Consider the following 20,220-nt stretch of genomic DNA (forward strand, 5'->3'; position numbering starts at 1 on the left):
GCATCTCCTTTGTCGTCCCGCCTCCCTGACCTTCTCACCCCCGCTTTTGTAAAAGCACACCATGCCGAAACTAATATCACAGCTATCCCTTTCCTTTGTTCACCGCCATCGACGATCTTTTGTCAACGCTTGTGCTGGTCTTTCAGGGGTATCGCTCAAGGGGAGACGGGAAGAAACGGGTATATAAGAAGGCGATCCCCCTCGGATTTACGATTTCTTTGTTCATTCCTGAATCCCGATCTCGATCTCAACCTCAATCGCAGAACACAGTATCAGATCTAGATCCAGTCCCACAAACACACCGTGTACCCCCGAGCACTGCTCAACACACTGATCATGAGTGCCGGTACTCTCCTTCATGATCCCTGTCCCGCCTTCCGTGCAGTACATCGTGGTCCCTCTCCTCTGGGGTCGAATGTCTACCCTTCTCGACTCCTTCAGCCCCGTCCAATGTCTACCGCACCTCCCAAGTCACCGAATCATCAGCCCCGCCTGACCCCATCGCACATCCCGCCACCCTGGACTGACCACCGCTCCCCTTCCCCTCATTCCCTCTTACATCGGTACCAGACCCACGCCCCTGCGCCGCGACCAGCGCAGTACTCCTCCCGCGCTCATTCACGCCCTGGGCCATATGATCGACCGCCGTCCGACCGGTACCTTCCCATCCCCGCTGTCCGTTCTCAGCCGCCGATCAAAGGACGTCCCACCTCAAACGCGATCGCACAACACGGCCGATTTCAGATCCGCCAGGAAGATCTCTATCAACCCCGCTCTTATCCCCCTCGACCCATATCGAGGGGTCCACCGCCAAGATCTCAGTCTCCAGCGGCGGCACGAGCCGAGTACGTACAGCAGCGTGATCCCCGCCGACCACCCAGCGAGTATCGCGATGCGTCGCCCGACATATTCTTCGAGGGGTACGGGCTGAGCAAGGGCGCTCAGCGAGATGCCAAGTGGCGCTCCAAGCAGCAGCAGCGCGATCGCGAGCTTGCCATGGAGGCGCAGTACGAGAGGATGAATGAGAGAAACCGCGCCGAGCTGGCGTACAGGGAGCAACAATGTCAAGACCAGCACTATCAGGAACGCCGGGAATATGCTCACCAGGACCCTCATTTGCGCGAGCATTCTTACGCGCCAGCTCTCCCTGATCATATCTTCCCTCGCCATCTTGCACCTCTTCCACATGAACATCGTCCCTCTTCACATTCGATGAGGGCGGATCCGACGTTCGGGTTTGACGCCTGTTCAGCACGCAGGAGCACGGCCGTCTCTGTCCACAAACTGGGTGTAGCACCTGGAGTGGGCCTGTCGCCGCCTCACTTGGACGAGCGACGGCGCCTGGCGCTCTTGAGGGAACAAGAGGCAGCCATCAACGCTGCGAGGAAGGGGTTGGCCGATGCTGCGACTCGGAGGAATGAGCAAGTGGCGAACCGAAATCGGCGCGCAGAGACGGTCACGAGGGAGGCAGATACAGAGGCTGCGCGGCTGAGAGTGGAGAGGGAGCACGCGAAGGAAGACCCGGCGAGGCGGAGGCGGATTCAGTTGCAGGTCTTTGTGCATGCTCGGTAGGTCACATGACTGTATGACAAGCCGATCAGGCAGACACTGACCCCTCAGCCCCACTTACTGCCGCTGGGGTCCATGTCGTGCTGTGCTCAACTCGTGGGGTTTGCTAGAGAAGCACATTCTCCAAGCGCACATCAAGCCCCTCGCTGCCCCTTTGCGGGCCCCTAGCATAGGACTAGCCGATGGCGGGAAGTCGAAGAAGGCGGAGTACGGATGTCACTGGGGCGACTGCAACAAAGGCTACCTGGACAAAGAAAGGATGTACCGCCACGCGCTTGTAGAGCACATGGGCGAGTTCTGCGCTCGGTGTCCTTTCGGTACGATCGCTCCTCTCGCTCTTATCTACCGTCGCTGACAGCCAGATTGCCTGTTCGAAGGCCCTACGTTCCCCTCACTGATGGCGCATATCTCCCGCCGTCATCCCCTGGTCACCCCAGACGATTTCGTTCCCGGCTTGATCCACTTCGAACCCCCTTCCCACACGCCTCCACCGTTACCAGAAGATGACACTGTCATCCGCCCCATTCCACCGTACCTCCTTCCTGGCTCCCACACACCGGTGGTATTGCCCTATTATGGTGAGCCATCGCGAAGCAAGAGCGGAGCTTCTCAGACTTCGCTCAAAGTGCGGGTGGGGCGAGTATCGTCTCTTTCGAGTGAAGGATCAGTGGGGACAATGACGCGGAGCGAGAGGTCACGGCGGGCCAAGGACGCTCTGGGAAAGCGAGTGGCGGGAAGGGTCATCAGTGAAGTCGTCAGGCGGGCGGTAGCAGGCGCTGCAGCGATTAAGTCAGACACAGCGGAACCCCTCGGCGGTCGTCCGTCACCGACCAGTGGTGCCGAGTGCAACGCCACAATGGACGTCAAGGCAATCGCCAAGCAGATGCGAGCGGCAATCAAGCTGGAATCGGCAGCACAACTCCGAGGATCTAGTAGCACTCCCTTCTCGCCACCGACCAGCCCGACTCGTGCTGGATCCACCCGCGGCACACTTGGTCACTCCATCATTGCCTCCAGCGATGGCAAAATAGACTCCCCCATCGATATCGCAGCTATGGCGGATGCGGTCGTACAGTCCATCTCGACGGGTACCTGCGAGATTCGCCCGTCGGCGAGATTGGCCACTCCGCCAGTGCCAGGTCCAGCGAGCAGGTCGTCACCCAAGTCCCTGGCTTCTGCTCAGCAGTCAAGTCCAAGTCCGGCGTCGAACTATTCATCCTCGGGTTCCAGTGGTGTCCCAGACAAGGATCCACAGGAGTACGAAACAGGCGACCTGTCGGATCAGAGGTTGAAGGTGAAGGTAGAGTCAGCCAGAGACACGGCGGAGCCGGAGTTGATGGTGCCTTCGCCAAGCTCGGATCTGAAGATCCGGCTCAAGCTGCCACGAGGAGTCGTAAGTGGGGTGAAGCGGGAGCTGGAGGAGGAGGATACAGCGCAGAACGAATCAGAGGGGGAAAGGTTGCCAATCAAGAGGTTGCGGCGCAGACCGCTACGCCTCGAGTCGTAGAGAGACTTGTGGAATGTGAATAGTGACGGTATCGTGCATCTGTTAGGGTCGATGATGTATTAGTAGCTCCGCAGGGCAAGGACTTTCCAATCAGTATTTTGACTTTGTCAGTCGAATCAAGTTGTCAGAAGGGGGAGCATTGATCATGTCATTTCATGCCGAGATCGTGTATAGTCTTCCCCGTGTCATGATGCGGAACACTCAAGGGGGTTCGCTATGTACAAATGCCGCCAGCCGGTATGGACTTGGGCCTGACAATGAGGACAGAAAGCGTACGTGGAACCAGCTCATGTCTCCGTCGATCCCGCTAGGCTTTTGGCCCACTCCTGCAAGTCCGCCGGTGTCATTGTTGATCCGGTGATCCACTCTGACGCCTGCTCATTAGCCTGAATCCTTATTGCACAACTTGACTGGACAACATACCAGCAACTCCTGTGGCGAACTCCGCTTCGCTGGGTCCTTATCCAGACATCCCTCAACGAAAAGCTGAGCCTCCTCCGGGAACTTTCTCTTCCGACTGACCAGCCTCGGCGCTGGCTCATTGACGATGTGCTGCAGGAGATCCAGGATGCTCATGGTATGTCCGCCACCGCCGAGTGATACGCCGGCCTTCTTTGACTTTTTCGCCTTGGGCGTGGTATTGCTCTTCTCGGGTAGCTGAGGTCGACGGAATGAGACCGGAAGGGTAGGATCGGGATCGTGTGTCTGTTCCTCCTCGTCCGAGTCCTCGCCTTCCGAGTCGGTAGCCTCGTTGGAGTCCTGGAAGGGGAAGCGGCCGGTAGCCAGCTCGATGAGGGAGATGCCGAGAGACCAGACATCGGATTTGATGGTATATGGGGCACCTTGGATTCGCTCGGGCTGGATGTAAGCTATAGCCGAGATCCAATGCAGCTGGAGTAACTCACACTCATGTATGTACTGGTTCCGACAAAGGTGTTTGCGATCGAGTTGATCAATTCGCCAGAGACGCCAAAGTCGCAGATTTTGATTTCGCCTTTGGTATTTGCGAGAATATTTGAGGGTTTGATATCTGCCCAGTCAGCGTACCCTCCATATTGTGCAATAACGGGAGCTCACCTCGATGGATGATCCGATGCACATCATACAGGTACATCAGTCCCCTTAGGACCGCCTCTGCTACCTTGCCGACAACGTTGATGGGTATCGCGCCGTTTTTGCGGCAGATATCGTCCAAGGAGCTGATGTGTGAGCTCGTGCTGCGTACGAGCGGCGGAGAAAGCTCACCCAGCATCCATGGCTTCCATCACCACTCCAACATGCACTTCCACCAGGAAACAGCCATAGTATCCGACAATGTATGGCGAGTTGCAGTCATTCATGATCTGCAGCTCTCGGAGGATTTGCTTTCGCACGGACGGTTTGGCGTCCACCAGAATCAGCTGCATGGTGAGCTTTAAGCTCGCACATCTGGCAGAGAATCTTAGCTCACCTTTCTCGCCATGATACACCCCCTCTTCTTGTTCCACACCTTCGTCACTGATCCTCCATTCCCCGCTCCGAGATCCGCCAGAATCTCCAGATCCTCATCCTTGACCAGATCAAGCCCATCCTTATCCGTCTTTCCCTTCTTCTTTGTCCCATCCTTCTTCTTCCTCGCCTTGTCCACCACCTTTGCGCTGCTGGACGAGTCGCTATGGCTCAGCGTTGTCGGTGTCAACGGTTGACCAGTAGGCGACGACGTTGAAGGCGAATTAGGGCCCGAATCGGGAGACCTATCCCCACCAGACTGAGACGACGAGAGCTGCAGGCGTGCGATATCCTGACGCAGCTTCTCAGCCTCGGACAGGCCAGAGGGCCCATCCTTTGTGCTGCCGCTCAAGGGAAGGGCGGGCGGTGCACGCGAGGCCTCTATAGAGGGGGCGATGGAGAGCCCGACGGGCCGTTTTCTCTGTAGTGATTTCGAGCCGAACGGTTGAGAGGTGATGGAGGATGCTGATGATGAGGCGGGGATGGAGGACGAGCCGGAGGAAGGGGAGGGTTTGCTGAGCAAGGGTAGGCCGGGCATGACGACGACTTGAACTGTTCGAGCACCGTGGGAGCTATGGGAGAGGCTTTTTGGTCGGGAGAAAACGGGAGGTCCTCCTTGTGTACTCCAGAGCCTGACTTTCCAGGTCCAAGGAGCTGAGGATAGAAGCGATAGGTAGAGAAGGTAGAGGTATAATCAAGGAATGAACAACAAGTAAGAGTTGGCTCGGACGCGCGCGAGCCGTGCTGGGCAGGCACGTTACGTAAAGAAGCTAGGCTCACTGTGCGAATTCGCCGCCCAGCCATCTCTACAGCTTTGCCTCTGCTTACCTGTCTCCTATACCCCTGTCGACTTGCCATGTCAGACCTCAAGACCTTCATCAGCGATAATGTCGTGAGGGTGAGTATTTCAAATCTGGGCGAAAGAAACCAGCTAATTAGGCAGATCTTGGGCTCGTCCGACAGCGCTACGGTCGACTTTGTTCACAGTCTCGCCTTGTCTTCCAAGACCCCGGGCGACCTCTACCATGCCCTCCTCGGTGTCGGTCTGACCGATTCTCCGGACTCGCAGTCCTTCGCATCCCAGGTCCATTCGCTCGTGCCGCGAAAGGTCAAGGCCAAGGTCGCAAAGCCGGTATCCGCCGTCAACACCCAGAAGTTCAGCTTGCTTCTGGACGACGAAGCAGAGTCGAGCACGAGTAAGCGGAAGAAGGAGAAGAAGCGGGACAAGGGCAAGGAGAATGTGGCGGACAAGGAGACGGTAAAGATGGGGCGGTCGAGCCGGAAGCGGGAGACAGACGGCAACTGGGACGATGAACCAGAACCGCCCGAGCCGGTAGACGTTGGCTCCAAGCGGGCACGCTTTGAGTCAGTGCCGCCGGAAGACGGACCTCAGGAGACGGAGGAAGAGCGCCTGGAGCGCGAAGCGAGAGAGGACGCCGAGGAAAGGGATGCTTTTGCCGCTCGGATGCGGGAGAAGGACCAGGACAAGACCAAAAAGCTTGTCACGGATCGGACAACCAAGAGCGGCTCCGGTCTCGAGGCGGAACGGCGGGCACTACTAGCGGACGATCCAGAAGCCCGGCGGGCGGTTATCGAGGATCTCCGACTCCACTCTCGGCAAGAGTATCTCACCAAGCGGGAAAAGCAGCGGCTGGACCTCTTGCGGATGGAGATTGAGGATGAGAAGGCGCTGTTCAGGAACCAGAAGATGTCGAAGCGGGAGCTGGAGGATTATGAGCGGAAGAAGGAGCTCATCCGGATCATGGAGGCGCGAGAGCGGATAGACGATGGGAAGGACGGGTACATGATGCCGGACGACTACATCACCGAGCAGGGCAGGATCGACGCCAAAAAGCGCAAGAATGCCCTGTATCAACGGTACGAGGAGAGCAAACCGGTCGACGGGCAATTCGTCTCGGATGTCGATCACTGGGAGCTTGCTCAGACGGACAAGACGAATATGAAGACCGGGGCGCTGGACGTGGAGTTTACGGAGGAGTCGTATGACTATGTCTTTGACGAGAGTCAGGGGATCCAGTTCTTGCAGGAGGGCAAGCTGGATGGGAACTTGACGAAGGAGGACCAGGCGATATTGGATAATATAGCCTCACTGGAGCACAAGGGTAAGTCTATCGTTACTGCTGGGGGAACTAGCTTACAGGCAGCTATGTCGATCGAGCAAACCCGGAAATCCCTCCCCATCTACGACTATCGAGACGGTCCCGACGGCCTCCTCGCCGCCATCGCCGAGCACCAGGTCCTCATCGTCGTCGCCGAGACCGGGTCCGGCAAGACCACTCAATTACCTCAGTATCTCCACGAGGCGGGGTACACCAAGAACGGTCAGAAGATTGGCTGTACCCAGCCTCGCCGAGTGGCGGCCATGTCGGTGGCGGCGCGTGTGGCGGAGGAGATGGGATGTAGGCTAGGGCAGGAGGTGGGGTACTCGATCCGGTTCGAGGATATGACGAGCGACAAGACGGTACTCAAGTACATGACGGACGGGATGCTCTTGCGGGAGTTCCTCACGGACCCTTCGTTGGAGCAGTACGCGGCGCTGGTGATTGATGAGGCGCACGAGCGGACGCTCAGTACGGATATCTTGTTTGGTCTGATCAAAGTGAGTTTAGCTGCTGTTGCGAAAAGTCTGTGCTGACGGCCAGGATATCGCTCGGTTCCGACCTGAACTTCGACTCCTTATCTCATCTGCTACCCTCAACGCCCAAAAGTTTGCCGAGTTCTTTGACGACGCGCCTACGTTCAATGGTAAGTCTCCATCTCCCACCCTCAGGGTCAAGCTTATGACAGTCCCCGGCCGTCGTTTCCCAGTCGACGTGTACTACACCCAACAACCCGAGGCCAACTATATCCACGCAGCCATTACATCCATCCTCCAAATCCATACGACCCAACCCAAAGGCGACATCCTCCTCTTCTTGACGGGTCAAGACGAGATCGAGGCGTGCGAGGAGAATCTAAAGGAGACGATGTACGCCCTGGGCGACAAGGTGCCGGAGTTGATCATCGCCCCGATCTACGCCAACCTGCCGAGCGAGATGCAGTCCAAGATCTTTGAGCCGACACCAGCGGGTGCAAGAAAGGTAAGACTCCGCCTTTATATTTAAAGACAATGCTGACATCTAGGTCGTCCTCGCTACAAATATCGCCGAAACCTCCATCACCATCGACGGTGTCGTCTACGTCATCGACCCCGGGTTTGTCAAACAGAACAACTACAACCCCAAGACCGGCATGTCCTCCCTCGTCGTGGAACCCATCTCGCGCGCGTCGGCACAACAACGAGCGGGTCGAGCCGGCCGGGTCGGGCCCGGTAAGGCATTCCGACTATACACCAAATGGGCCTTCAAGAATGAACTTCTGGAGGACACGGTACCGGAAATCCAGCGTACCAACCTCGGAACGGTCGTCCTCATGCTCAAATCCCTCGGAATCAACGATATTCTCAATTTCGATTTCCTTGACAAACCACCGGCGGATACCATCATCCAGTCCTTTGAGCTGCTATATGCGCTCGGGGCTCTCAATCATAAGACTGAATTGACCAAGATGGGTCGACGGATGTCTGAGTTCCCCGTGGACCCAATGTTGAGCAAGGCGATCATCAATTCTGAGAATTACAAGTGCACGCACGAAGTGAGTGAAATTTCCCAAATTTGCCGAGAAATCTCGCTAACCCCTAAGGTTCTTACCATCATTTCCATGCTCCAGGAATCGGGATCACTACTCTATCGGCCAAAGGACAAGCGGGTCCATGCGGACAAGGCCCATCGGAACTTCATCAAGCCCGGCGGGGACCACTTTACCCTTCTCAATATCTTTGAGCAGTGGGCCGAGTCCAACTACAGCCAGCAGTGGGCGCTGGAGAACTTTGTGCAGTACAAGTCTCTCACGCGCGTACGGGATATCAGGGATCAGCTGGCGCAGCTGTGCGAGCGGGTCGAGGTGGTTGTGGAGAGTACGCCGAATGAGGTGGTGCCGGTGCAAAAGGCGCTTACGTCGGGTTACTTTTATAATACCGTAAGTCTTTTCTTTACTGTCGCCGGGACTACGCTGACGACTAGGCTCGGATAGATCGTGGAGGCGGGTACAAGACAACCAAGAACAACCATTCAGTCTACGTCCACCCATCGTCCTGTATCATCGGCATGCAGCCACCACCCAGGTTCATCCTGTACTACGAGCTGGTTTTGACGAGTAAGGAGTATATGCGGCAGTGTATGCCCATTGAGGGGAGTTGGTTGGCGGAACGTGAGTCTTCCTTTTCTTTGCTCTTAACTGGCCTCAAGGATGATGCTGATTCAACAGTTGCTCCACACGTCTTCAAGAAGAGCGAGATCGAGGCGATGATGGGATCGGCGAGCAAGGTCAAGATGCCGAAGGAGAGGGAGCAGCCGAGAGTAGGACCGGTGGCAACCTAGTGGGAAACACATTAAGGGGGAAGGGGAAGAAGGTTTCTTGTAAACAGTGTATGTAATTTCTTTACTGTACAGCTTCAAGGGGAGGAACGTGGAGCGCGGGTCCCACGTCGCCCTTCACCCGGGTCTGTCCGACTGATGTTGGGTGTGGCTAATAAAGGCCAAGAAGCAGCTATCACTGAGCAATCTGACTAAATCTGACGTCGTGATCTGGGCAGGCCTGAGGCAGCTCCTTATCACATCATTGCCCCTATTATCGCCGGTGCGGACAGAGGGGAATTGCGCGATGATTAGGAGAGGGAGCTAATAAGGCAAAAAACAATCGGAGAATAGCGACTCAGACCAGCATGCACAATCAGATACTGGCGCAGAACGGCGAATACAGTTCAGGTACGCGATCCTCATAGACATTTAGAGTCCCTCTACCCTCCTCTTGATGCTGGGGGTCGCTAACTGGTAGCCACCCTGGGGCCTGTCTGTCTCCCTTTCACCCTTCTGCCCCTTGCAAATACGGCGCTGGGGTTTCAGTTGCCCTCAGGGTCTTGTTGAGCGGCAAGCTTTTATCTGTCCAGTCAGCTGCTGGCTGCCAGACTGCCTGACCGAGAACTCACGATGCCGTCTACAGAACCGGCCGACGATGTACAATCGGATCCACTTGACAATCGATGGCCGCACATACAGCATGTGCACGAGTTTCAAGTCTCCCAAGAGCACAGATCAGATGGGCCGACGATAGCTTATCGTCCCCTCGATCTGGCTGGTCGCCCCCTTTGTACGTCAGGGCCATGAGGGGTTCAGCTGATCACGCGACCTGCTTCTGAACGCCTCGAGGCTTCGAAGCACGCCTTCAGCCCGGAGATGGGTCGTCTGATCGATATCAGGGGTATATATATCCGCGCCACGCACTCTCTCCACCCTCTATACATCCATCATCATGTCCCCTCCGGCATTCGACAGTAACACGAATCTCAAATGCCAGCTCGATGACTTCATGAACGTCAGCGCAGAGAGCTTGAAGCAACTCTTCGACGCCACTCTTGCCACCTTGACGCGAGAGGAAGCCATCAGCACCGCCATCACGCCTACCGCAGTCTTCGTCTTTTCCGTGTGGACCGATGCTTCCCTCGGGGAAACCATCCTCGCAGTCGCCGGCTCAGGCGTTTCTGCCCGCCTCATGACGTGGGCAGCCGCAAACCCCACAGCGAGCACATTCATGGGACCCGTCGCTGCCGGATTCGCGCTCCTCGGCGCTACGGTAACAGTGTTGGATGAGCACTCATCTCCAGTCGACGGCGCCTCCATCGCTGCTTTCCTGACCGCACACGGTCTGCAGCTCGCCGGCCTCAAGGTCCTCAAAGCAACATTCACGGCCGATGCGACGATCACTTCCGGTTGAGTCTTCTTGTCGCCCTCCCCAGTGCATACTGTTTGTAGCTGTGAGAAGGTGTTACAAGCATGTATCGGGTCATTTACATATCGGCCCCACTTCCCATGTCTGTTCTGGTGAACATTCGCCAGTTGCCTGCAGCCTTCACCCACGATGCGAAGCGGCTCAGCGTGCCAGCAGCTAGTCCGGCATTCCGAGTGATCCCTTGACCCCATAGACCCCTTGGTATACCACGACAACTTAGTGTATCAGTGACTCATCCTTTCAGCACACTTAGAGGGACAGCTTGACAGGTTCCCGTGGTGTCAGGGACGGGTCGAGCTCTCCTCTTTCCCTCCATACCTCCACGAGCATGAACACTGACGACCCTTCGATGACTTCTAAGGTCTGCTCACGGGTGAGCAGTCTTCTAACGCATCTCTCCGGACCCACACCTACTCAGTACGTCATGGCCATTTCGACTACCGGCGTAGTGGTTCTGACCCAGATCTGCTCAGGAAACGCCTCCTCTGGAAACGGTACTCTCAACCACGATTCGGCCTCTTTTATCTCCGCCTTCATTTCCTTCAGCGTGATGCGCGCAGGGGTGGAGCTCGACCCGTCCTCGGACAAAGAGGCTCTCGCGAAGCTGTTTGCGGGCGGGGTGGCGATGACAGCGATTGGGGCGGGTATGTGGGTGGCGCGAATGGACTCTGTGTGGACAGCGTTTGTAACATGCCATGGGGCACATCTTGCGCTTGAGGCACGTCGGACTCTGGAAGGATGGGATTGAGTGAGGTGTCAGCACGGGCGGCCGCTTCTATGGGCTATGGAGTGGCTGTATGGTAACCCTAGATGCGGGTCAGTATGGTATAGCATCATTGATGCTCACACTGGGGACCTCATCCGGTCAGCATGTCAGCGTGTCCTCAGCTTGGCGAAATGATCAATTATACGCGCCCCAAATTACAGCCCAAGAGGCCTCCTAGTATAGCTGGCTCACTGTCCGGCACCTTGCTTTTCCGCCCAGACCCGCTCTGCCTCCTTCTTGAGATCATTGTTGAAAGCCGCCCAGCCCAACTTCAGCTTTGCGTCGAAGAACGTCCCGAGAGGACTGAGCAGACCCGTAAACTCCTCATGTTGCGAGAAGAGGGTCTGTGCCGATTCGCCTGCTTGTGGAGTGAAGCTGAAGTCATGTTGGCCGGTGAAGATGTAGGGTATTGAGCCGAGCCAGCTGAACCGGGCCGGGGAGTTCTCCTGTGTATATCAGCTATTGCGAGTCTGCTTTCCAATGGCTTTGACTCACCTGCATGATGGGCGTGAACGTGCTGCCTGGTATAATAACCTCGATCTTGTCCCCAGCCACCAGATCCATCCCAGATGCGCGTCCCGGCGTGAGGATCTTGATGGACTTGAAGAAGGCTCCATCGTGGTAGGTCGACAGTTTCTCAAAGTCGAGAAGCTGCACCAAGATCAGCTACTGTCAAGCTCTGGTACAGGGGAGACTCACCACCTCGCGCACGACCGCAGGCGGGGCATTGATCAGGATTTAAGCGTGTACCATGGCTGCTATACTCTATCTGTCTGTTTGTTGAGGGCGAAAGAGTCTCTGTGAATGTTTACTTGATCTTGATATTGTTGGGGGGAGCTTGAGACATGCTATACTTATATGCATCAGCTGGACGCGTGGCTCAGCGCTGGAGGTACCACTCAAAGGTACAGCGCATCGCTTTCGGGGGCCGAGGGTAGACGAGGGGATGTATAGTTACACGCGCCTTATGCCCCTGCGCTCCTTCTTGCTTGATCAGCGAGATCTTATCGCAAGTACCGCTTCTGGTAATTCCGGAAAAATTCACCCAATCCCGCTGCGACGGTTGAACTGTGGGTGGTGGATGCATGCAGAAGATAGCTCGGGAAGAGACGCAGGGGAGACAGACTCGGATGCGAGGAGTCCTATTTCTGTAACAGAAGGGGGCATTTTACCTCCCCGCTGCTTTGAAACGAGGCAGGAGAGTCTCGGACTCAATTTTCGGTCCGGGTGGCAAATACCGTAGAGTGGGGAAAGTGGGGAACTGGCACATTCCTTTACTCCTTGCTCTCTCTCCTTGACTTCTAGCTTTATACCGGTCCCTGGGCTCATACTTTGGCCTTCAGGTAGACTCGATGTACAAGCAGGACAAGGGAAGATCACTCACATTGCATACAGGTGCAAGTAAAAATGAGGATTTGGGACAATTTCGGCGGAAAAGTCGGATTTTGTGCATAATTACAGAGTCTTCATCTCTCTAAGTCCCATATTTTCTCTCTACCTCCTGAAATCGACGCGCAGCGATCTACACGCGTACTCAGTCCACCTCTTCGACTGCCTACGTTAGCGCAAGCTCTATACGTGTATGCGAAAGTGAATGACTTACCCGAAGGACCATCGTTGCCACCGGCACCGGCACCTGGGAAGCCACCCGGGGCCGCACCGCCACCGGGCATACCGCCGGGAGCACCACCGCTGGAAGCGTAGAACCTGATCATCAGCTCAGTCCTAGTCAACCTCGCACAAGTAGAAGAGACTTACCGCTGCATGACGGGGTTGGCGACAGCCTCGAGCTCCTTCTGCAATTCCTCGAACTCCTCTTTGCTGGCGGTCTCCATTGTCTCGAGCTTCTGGACAGTGTCGTTGACGGCCTTGTCGAGAGCCTCCTTGTCCTCGGCGGAGAACTTGTCGCCGTTCTCGGAGAGGGTGTTCTTGAGGGAGAAGGCGTAGGACTACAAGTCAGCTTAGGTTCAAGGGAGGAATTCCAAGTTGGGGTGATGACAGCTGAGCTACGATGAGAGCTACTGAAAGGCTATGGAGTGACAAGATGAAGCTGCAGACAAAAATAGGAAAGATTGCTCACCTCAACACCGTTCTTGGCGGTGACCCTGGACGCAGCCTCCTCGTCCTCGGCCTTGTATTTCTCGGCCTCAGCGAGCATGCGCTCAATCTCCTCCTTGGAAAGACGACCCTTCTCGTTGGTGATGGTGATCTTGCTGGACTTTCCGGTGGTCTTGTCGGCGGCCTATGGGTCAGTCACTGTACTGTGCGCACCAGAGCAGGAAACTTACAGAGACGTTCAAAATTCCGTTGGCGTCGACGTCGAACGAGACCTCGACCTGAGGAACACCTGCATGTCAGCAAGACTCACAAAACTCTAGCAAAGAACTTACCACGAGGTGCTGGTGGGATACCAGAAAGCTCGAACTTGCCGAGCAAGTTGCAGTCCTTCGTCTTGGCACGCTCTCCCTCGTAGACCTGGATAAGCACACCGGGCTGGTTGTCCGAGTAGGTCGAGAAGATCTCGGACTTCTTGGTGGGGACGGTGGTGTTGCGCTTGATGAGGGGGGTCATGATACCGCCGGCGGTCTCGATACCCATGGAGAGGGGGGCAACGTCGAGGAGGAGCAAGTCCTGGGTGGCCTCGGACGTGTCACCGGTAAGGATAGCGGCCTGGACGGCGGCACCGTAGGCGACGGCCTCATCGGGGTTGATGGACCTGTTGGGCTCACGACCCGAGAAGGTGTCCGAGACGAGCTTCTGGATCTTGGGGATACGGGTGGAACCACCGACGAGGACGATCTCGTGGACGGACGCCTTGTCGATCTTGGAGTCGCGCAGGACCTTCTCGACGGGGTCCATGGTGGACCGGAAGAGGTCCTGGCAGAGCTCCTCGAAACGGGCACGGGTGATGGAGGTGTAGAAGTCGACACCGTCAAAGAGAGAGTCGATCTCAATGGAGGTCTGGGCGGCCGAGGAGAGGGTACGCTTGGCACGCTCGCACGCGGTGCGGAGACGACGGAGGGCACGAGCGTTGGAGGACAAGTCCTTCTTGTTCTTGCGCTTGAACTCCTGGACGAAGTGGTTGACGAGACGGTTGTCAAAGTCCTCACCACCGAGATGGGTGTCTCCGGCGGTCGCCTTGACCTCAAAGATACCCTCCTCGATGGTCAGGAGCGAGACATCGAACGTTCCACCTCCGAGGTCGAAGATGAGAACGTTCTTCTCACCCGCGCCCTTCTTGTCGAGACCGTAGGCAATGGCGGCGGCGGTGGGCTCGTTGATGATACGGAGCACGTCGAGACCCGCGATCAACCCAGCGTCCTTGGTGGCCTGACGCTGAGAGTCGTTGAAGTAGGCGGGGACGGTGACGACAGCCTTGGTGACGGTTCCACCAAGGTAGGCCTCGGCGGTCTCCTTCATCTTGATGAGGACCATGGACGAAATTTCCTCGGGGGACTGAAATCAGCAAAGTCCACATTCCAAGCTGAGAGTCACTCACGAACTGCTTCTCCTCGCCCTTGTACTCAACCTGAATGATAGGCTTGCCTCCCTTGTCGATGATCTTGAAGGGCCAGTGCTTCATGTCGGCCTGGACCTCGGCGTCGGCGAACTTGCGCCCGATCAGACGCTTGGCGTCGAAGACGGTGTGGTAGGGATTCATGGCGACCTGGTTCTTGGCGGCATCTCCGATGAGACGCTCCGAGTCGTTGAAGGCAACGTACGACGGGGTGGTACGGTTACCCTGGTCGTTGGCGATGATCTCGACACGGTCGGACTGCCAGACACCGACACACCTGTCCTGTCAGCGGCAAGCTCGAGGGGAGGAATGAAGTCAGCTTCAACTTACGAGTAGGTGGTTCCCAAATCGATACCGATAGCTTTGACCATTGTGAATAGATGTGGTTGTTGTTAGGTTGTTGTAGTGGTGTGTAGTTGTTCAGCGACTTGTAGTTGTCTGAAAGTTATGAAAGGAAAGGAAGAGGGACGTTGGCTTGCTTATATCGACCCCGACACTTTTTTCCATGGATGACGTGAGGGAAGGATCTAGAAACGGGCTGATTAGCTTAAGCAGGCTGATCATTTAAGGTCAAATCGACGCTCCTGGCGCCTTCCAGCTCTTTCCTGAGGGTTCTGGGTTGTTCTACTGTCTTCTATGCATAGTAAGACGCCGAAAAAGGCGGCCGGAAGGTCCGAACTCGGAGGGATATGACAGAAGATTGAGGGGCGACAGTGAGGCGGTTTTCGAGGGAGGTCCGAGCGCGGGAGCCACATTCGCTGCCACACTGCCACACCCCGCTCGGACCTCTCAGGGACTCATTCCTCAACATCCGTGCATTAGCAAGGGCAAGTATTTCGCGCAGTACCAGCAATTGGAAGCAAGCCAGCATTCGTCGAGAGGGACTCAAGTATACAAGTACTGTATCATTAGGAAGAGCCACGGTGCTCCTCACCGTATGCAGCATGCCCGATAGAACAGCATCGAACATTCCGAGACATGCCGGCATCGGCAGCACGAAATTGCCCACATTCCTCGTGGCGCCGCAGAGCTGAGGAAAAGACATTAATAGACAAAATCAGCCTTATTCGGACGATACTAGACAAAATCTTTTCTAATCGGACACTAATAGACAAGTCATTTTCATCAGGAATCTCGTACCGATTTCATTAGCTTTTGTAATCGGATCCGCGCGGCCTCTGTTATTAGCTTTTTGGGGGTTTACAAGAACAATCACAAAGACACCGCCGCTCCCTCTCTACTTGATATCGATCAACATACATGACAAGAGAGATAGCAAGCTTCGTATTTAAGAGAGAGATCGTCCATGCGAGAAGTATTGTCCATGGGAAAGAGAGGGAGAGGATGGCGGGCCAGTCGGCAAGAGGTGCGTCAGGAGCTGGAGGAGCGGCTAGGCAGGCATCTGAGAAGTCAGCTTGACTCGGCAGCCGTACTCACTGGTCGTCTGAGCCAACTCGTACTCGCACTCGTCCCCGCCACCACCCCAGTACACGTAGCGCTGTTGTGATTCCCCATCTGTTTGCACTTCGAGCACTTGATCAACTTCCTCCCACCACCTCTGACCGCCTGCGCCGCCGCCGCCCTTCCTGCCTGCGTATCCGGAGCTGGGCCGAACATCTGCGATGCCGCAGAAGGAGCACCGTCTCCTGCCCGAGCGAGATTCCTCATGAAAATGGGTTGTCTATTGGTGTCCGATTAGAAAAGATTTTGTCTAGTATCGTCCGAATAAGGTTGATTTTGTCTATTAATGTCTTTTCCTCCCGCAGAGCTGCAAGGTGACAGCAGGGTGCTCGTACAGATACGTTAAGACTGTGTTGCCTCCTGTCTTACTCACTGTGACCTCCAACCACTCCTCTATCCCTCCCTCATGTCATCCAAGCGCCAGCGTACCTCAGGCGAGGATTCGTCCGACTCCCCCATCCTTGACCAGATCGCCACCCTCACTGCTCCTCAATCCCACAAGCTCCTCACCAAGCTGCTCCAAGCGTACCCTAGCAGCGAAATCTTTATGACCTCCTTCATCGCAGACGAAAACAGACCTCGCGCGCCGCGGCCCACGGCCGACCCCGAGCACCAATTCCGCGTCGGACTTTACAATGTCAATACAGCTGTCAAGCTCGCGGCGACCTCCCACGTCACTCCGGAAGCCCTCTTGCAGGAGCAGGTCACCGCCATCATCCCGGCGCTCATCATCGTCGTGGTGGACATCCACAATTGCGTCACTCAGCGCGGGTGCGACCTGGACATGCGCACAGCTGCCATGTCGACGTTGATTGATCTCGTAGAGACACTCATGGAGGGAGGGGCCAGCGAGGATTATGCTCAGGCGCTTATGGGGCGGAAGGAGGTGATAGCACACGTGGTGGATACGATGAAGCAGACGCTGGAGATGAAGAAGGTCTGGGAGGACGAGGTGGACGATTGGTACAGGGAGCTCAAAAAGCTGCACAAGCGTGCAAAGGTGTTCGGGGTGAGGGACTTTTTGGTCTTGAGGCGTCAGATGCAGGAGGACATACCATATCTGAGTACGACTGCGGTGAACTCGGCGGGCGAGGATGGCTCGGGTGATGAGGATGGGGAATGGTAGACTAGAACATAGCTGCGTAGCGCAAATGTCAATAGATCACAGCTAGCCGAGTAGGCATCATAGATAGCCATGTAGATGACAAGTAGAGCTTAGAGAGCGGCAGGAGTCACCCAGGCTATGGGTTGACCTACGAGTCCGGCTTATAGTGCGATCAAAGTGAGCATGATCAGCGCTGCTGCAACTAGGGCCTGTATGATAGCGCTGTGGCCACGGGCGCCACTTGACGACGAAATTAAGCTTGTCGATTGGTGACGTCATGACGATCTGGCCCAGGCCCAGCTGTGGCAGAGATGCACAGGAATAGATAAGACCCCAAACACCTCTTCAATCTCCTGCACCATACCATATTTATCCCCCACAACTTCCCAAACTCACCACCCATCACCATGAACAACAACATCGGAAGCAACACTGGCGGCATGACCGGAAACACCGCCTCTACCGGCCAGCAGGACGCTCTTGGTGAGTCTGCTTCTTCCATTCCTCTTCCTTTCCTATCCTATCCGCGCCCCGCCTATCTGCTCCTGCCTCCCTAGCTACATCAGCAAGGGCGCCCTATCCACATCCTCTTGCTCAGCACCATCCACCAAGGAACCGAGCTGACTTTTTGCAGACAAAGGTGTGAACAGCATCCTCGGCAAGGCCGGCCACGGCCAGTCCGCCTCTACCACCGAGAAGATCAGCGACGGTATCCGCTCTGGCTTTAAGAAGATGACAGGCAAGGACGTCCCAATCGCTGATGTGAGTCTACTGTCCCCTGCGCATGCCAGAGATCTGGCTGATCAAGCAGAAGCAGTAGAGTCGCTGCGAGGTGGCAGATTGGATTTTGTATCGAATGAAGGGGTGAAGTCAGTCTCACGGCACCTTGTGTTACCGCCTCCATCACCGCTGATCGTATTTACTGCACTGCTGTCAATTTCACTCCCTGACAAGCTGCACTCCCTTTACACCCTATAAAGTGGGCCCGGAGGGATAACTACTACTATATGCTCCCCTTCCCCATGTCATGGTGGCAGTGGTCGTCATGAGAGCTACATGCCTAGCATCTGTAGAAGACGCTACTACCATTCCCACACGTTTCTAGCACCCCACGCATCTCCCCCGTCGAAATCCACGATCCCCGCCTGCTGCATCGCCGTCTCCCTCTCGAATCGCGCGATCTCCTCCTGATCGAATAGCTTCTCGAAGCAAGATCCTGGTGTCCTGTAGTGCATGTATGGATCCGTTGAGCGCAACTATATGTACGTGTCAGCTTTAGCCGTCCCAGGTACTAATCAAAGCGACAAAATAAACTCACCGACGTCCCACACCGATAACAAAAGTGCGACCCACACCGCCCGCAAGTCATATGGTTACACCCATGACTCTTCTCCACCCTGACTCCGCAGCCCGCACAAGCTCTCGTGCGCTGTTCGAGCCATTTCTTGTTCTCTTCATCCTCGACATACCTCGCCACCATTCTTTCCAGATTACTCTTCCCTCTTCTCTGTTCCATCTGTGCCCGCTCGGCGCTGCCTTCGGGGTACGAGAGGTATTCGAGCACGATGAGTGACGTCTGGGGGAAGGAGCAGGGCGTGTGCGGTCCGTGCCATGTCGCGGAGCAATATAGGCAGAATGAGAAGGTGCACTTGGGACATTGCCGATAGCGCGCCCAGCGATCCTCGCGAGGAATCGTTGATGGCTGGTGTTGCGAGGGAGAGGAAGAGGGGGCTGTAGTGATCCGGAAGGCGCGCTTGGAGATTGTTTCTTGAGCGGAGAGGTCGGCGGCGGATGGGGTCGGGGGTGGGGGTACGGCGGCTTGACAATTGGGTTGTGGGCAGACACAGTAGGTAGGATCTGGAATCAGCAATGCCAGGATAGGAGACGTACCTATCTCTGCCTTTCTCCGGTCTCGTAGTTCTTCCCATCGTAGGCGCAATTCTTCTCCTACCACACTCTCAACTAGAGCAGGATCGAGATCCTGTTCCGCATCCGCTGCTTGGCCGGCATCCCTGGTCGCGCGTTTCTTGACGCATCCGGGACTTGGGCAAGCTACCGACTCCAGCGTGCCCTCGGAGATAGCTAGCGTCCAGCAGGCATTCAAACATGGGTTACAACTGCCTGTCAGCGTTGTTCCTCCGGTAGGCGGAAATTGAATCTTACAAGACACAGCCACAAGGCATTTGTACGCAGCTCTTCCCTTTTCGATTCTCAAAGCAGATCGTGCACGAGAACGCCGTCTGCTCGAAGGAGGAGTTGAGCTGGGCAGCGTTGTACGTCTTCAGAAGGGTGTGGAAGATCGATAAGGGTAGGGCAGGAGGGACAGACAGCCTGCTTGTCAGCCTGGATAGCCCCAGCGCCAGATGGATAGCTTACCTTAGCTCGGAATCCATCATTCCCAGTTCTGCCAAAAACTCCCCGGTCCCTATCCAGTCCCACCATTTCCAAAGCACCCCCGATCCCTCGCTCATCGCTTCCTTCTCTTCCGTCCACATGACCCCGAGCTTGTTCTGCACAGCCTGCAGCGCAGCGCGAGGCAGCCAGCTAGACCGCTCGTCCCCCTCCAGCCCAGCTTTGAGAGCTACGACCCGCGCCGGCGCCTCAAGAGGGTATGTTTTGGCAAGTAGGAGCTGCATCGTGAGCGGAGGGAGGTGCGAGAGCACCAGCTCGGGATGGGCGATCGGTTGTCCAGACGTGGAGGATTCGCCGTTCCTCGATCCGCGAGACAAAGAGGGCACGAGCTTGACTTGAGTGTTCCCACCCAATGCGATGGGTATCGACATGGAGAGGAGTTTCCCGCCGACATCATCCGATAGGGTGGTCTGTCCGGGATAGATTGACTGGGGCCTTGGTAAGCTATCTGTGCAGAGAGTGGGCGGGTGGCAAGGACTCACTTCCAGCACCTCGATCTCGTCATTTTGCAACTCGACACATCGTTCTGTAAGTTCCGAGCTCATGTT

General features: G+C 56.1%; 7 protein-coding genes across 7 annotated transcripts; 4 read left to right on the top strand and 3 right to left on the bottom strand.

Moving 5' to 3' along the window:
* Positions 1 to 336: 336 nt before the first annotated feature.
* MKK02DRAFT_32711 (uncharacterized protein) lies at positions 337 to 3,076 on the top strand (the record flags this gene model as incomplete). The annotated part of the gene is made up of 3 exons (XM_053088560.1): positions 337 to 1,568; positions 1,621 to 1,886; positions 1,932 to 3,076. The coding sequence occupies 3 exons, from the start codon at positions 337 to 339 to the stop codon at positions 3,074 to 3,076; spliced, it is 2,643 nt and encodes an 880-aa protein (XP_052945022.1).
* Positions 3,077 to 3,363: 287 nt separating this feature from the next.
* MKK02DRAFT_43926 (kinase-like domain-containing protein) lies at positions 3,364 to 5,102 on the bottom strand (the record flags this gene model as incomplete). The annotated part of the gene is made up of 6 exons (XM_053092683.1): positions 3,364 to 3,450; positions 3,500 to 3,934; positions 3,982 to 4,106; positions 4,154 to 4,275; positions 4,322 to 4,476; positions 4,527 to 5,102. The coding sequence occupies 6 exons, from the start codon at positions 5,100 to 5,102 to the stop codon at positions 3,364 to 3,366; spliced, it is 1,500 nt and encodes a 499-aa protein (XP_052945023.1).
* Positions 5,103 to 5,420: 318 nt separating this feature from the next.
* Positions 5,421 to 9,003, top strand: MKK02DRAFT_26162 (P-loop containing nucleoside triphosphate hydrolase protein; the record flags this gene model as incomplete). Its single annotated transcript, XM_053087149.1, has 9 exons — positions 5,421 to 5,462; positions 5,508 to 6,687; positions 6,730 to 7,184; positions 7,228 to 7,330; positions 7,373 to 7,665; positions 7,709 to 8,218; positions 8,267 to 8,602; positions 8,647 to 8,833; positions 8,891 to 9,003. The coding sequence occupies 9 exons, from the start codon at positions 5,421 to 5,423 to the stop codon at positions 9,001 to 9,003; spliced, it is 3,219 nt and encodes a 1,072-aa protein (XP_052945024.1).
* A 3,708-nt stretch (positions 9,004 to 12,711) lies between these two features.
* Positions 12,712 to 15,065, bottom strand: MKK02DRAFT_36630 (heat shock protein 70; the record flags this gene model as incomplete). The annotated part of the gene is made up of 8 exons (XM_053089463.1): positions 12,712 to 12,728; positions 12,781 to 12,884; positions 12,936 to 13,126; positions 13,258 to 13,419; positions 13,466 to 13,524; positions 13,568 to 14,633; positions 14,677 to 14,971; positions 15,025 to 15,065. The coding sequence occupies 8 exons, from the start codon at positions 15,063 to 15,065 to the stop codon at positions 12,712 to 12,714; spliced, it is 1,935 nt and encodes a 644-aa protein (XP_052945025.1).
* Positions 15,066 to 16,561: 1,496 nt separating this feature from the next.
* Positions 16,562 to 17,281, top strand: MKK02DRAFT_43931 (uncharacterized protein; the record flags this gene model as incomplete). The annotated part of the gene is made up of 1 exon (XM_053092684.1): positions 16,562 to 17,281. The coding sequence occupies one exon, from the start codon at positions 16,562 to 16,564 to the stop codon at positions 17,279 to 17,281; it is 720 nt and encodes a 239-aa protein (XP_052945026.1).
* Positions 17,282 to 17,667: 386 nt separating this feature from the next.
* On the top strand, positions 17,668 to 18,080 carry MKK02DRAFT_43932 (uncharacterized protein; the record flags this gene model as incomplete). Its single annotated transcript, XM_053092685.1, has 3 exons — positions 17,668 to 17,743; positions 17,895 to 18,022; positions 18,072 to 18,080. 3 exons carry the CDS (start codon positions 17,668 to 17,670, stop codon positions 18,078 to 18,080), a joined length of 213 nt encoding a protein of 70 aa, XP_052945027.1.
* Positions 18,081 to 18,342: 262 nt separating this feature from the next.
* MKK02DRAFT_27103 (uncharacterized protein) lies at positions 18,343 to 20,217 on the bottom strand (the record flags this gene model as incomplete). The annotated part of the gene is made up of 5 exons (XM_053087304.1): positions 18,343 to 18,516; positions 18,579 to 19,377; positions 19,424 to 19,594; positions 19,637 to 20,100; positions 20,155 to 20,217. The coding sequence occupies 5 exons, from the start codon at positions 20,215 to 20,217 to the stop codon at positions 18,343 to 18,345; spliced, it is 1,671 nt and encodes a 556-aa protein (XP_052945028.1).
* Positions 20,218 to 20,220: the final 3 nt, after the last annotated feature.

This window comes from Dioszegia hungarica (assembly GCF_025882075.1).
Source record: "Dioszegia hungarica strain PDD-24b-2 chromosome Unknown MKK02contig_8, whole genome shotgun sequence".
NCBI lineage: Eukaryota > Fungi > Basidiomycota > Tremellomycetes > Tremellales > Bulleribasidiaceae > Dioszegia > Dioszegia hungarica.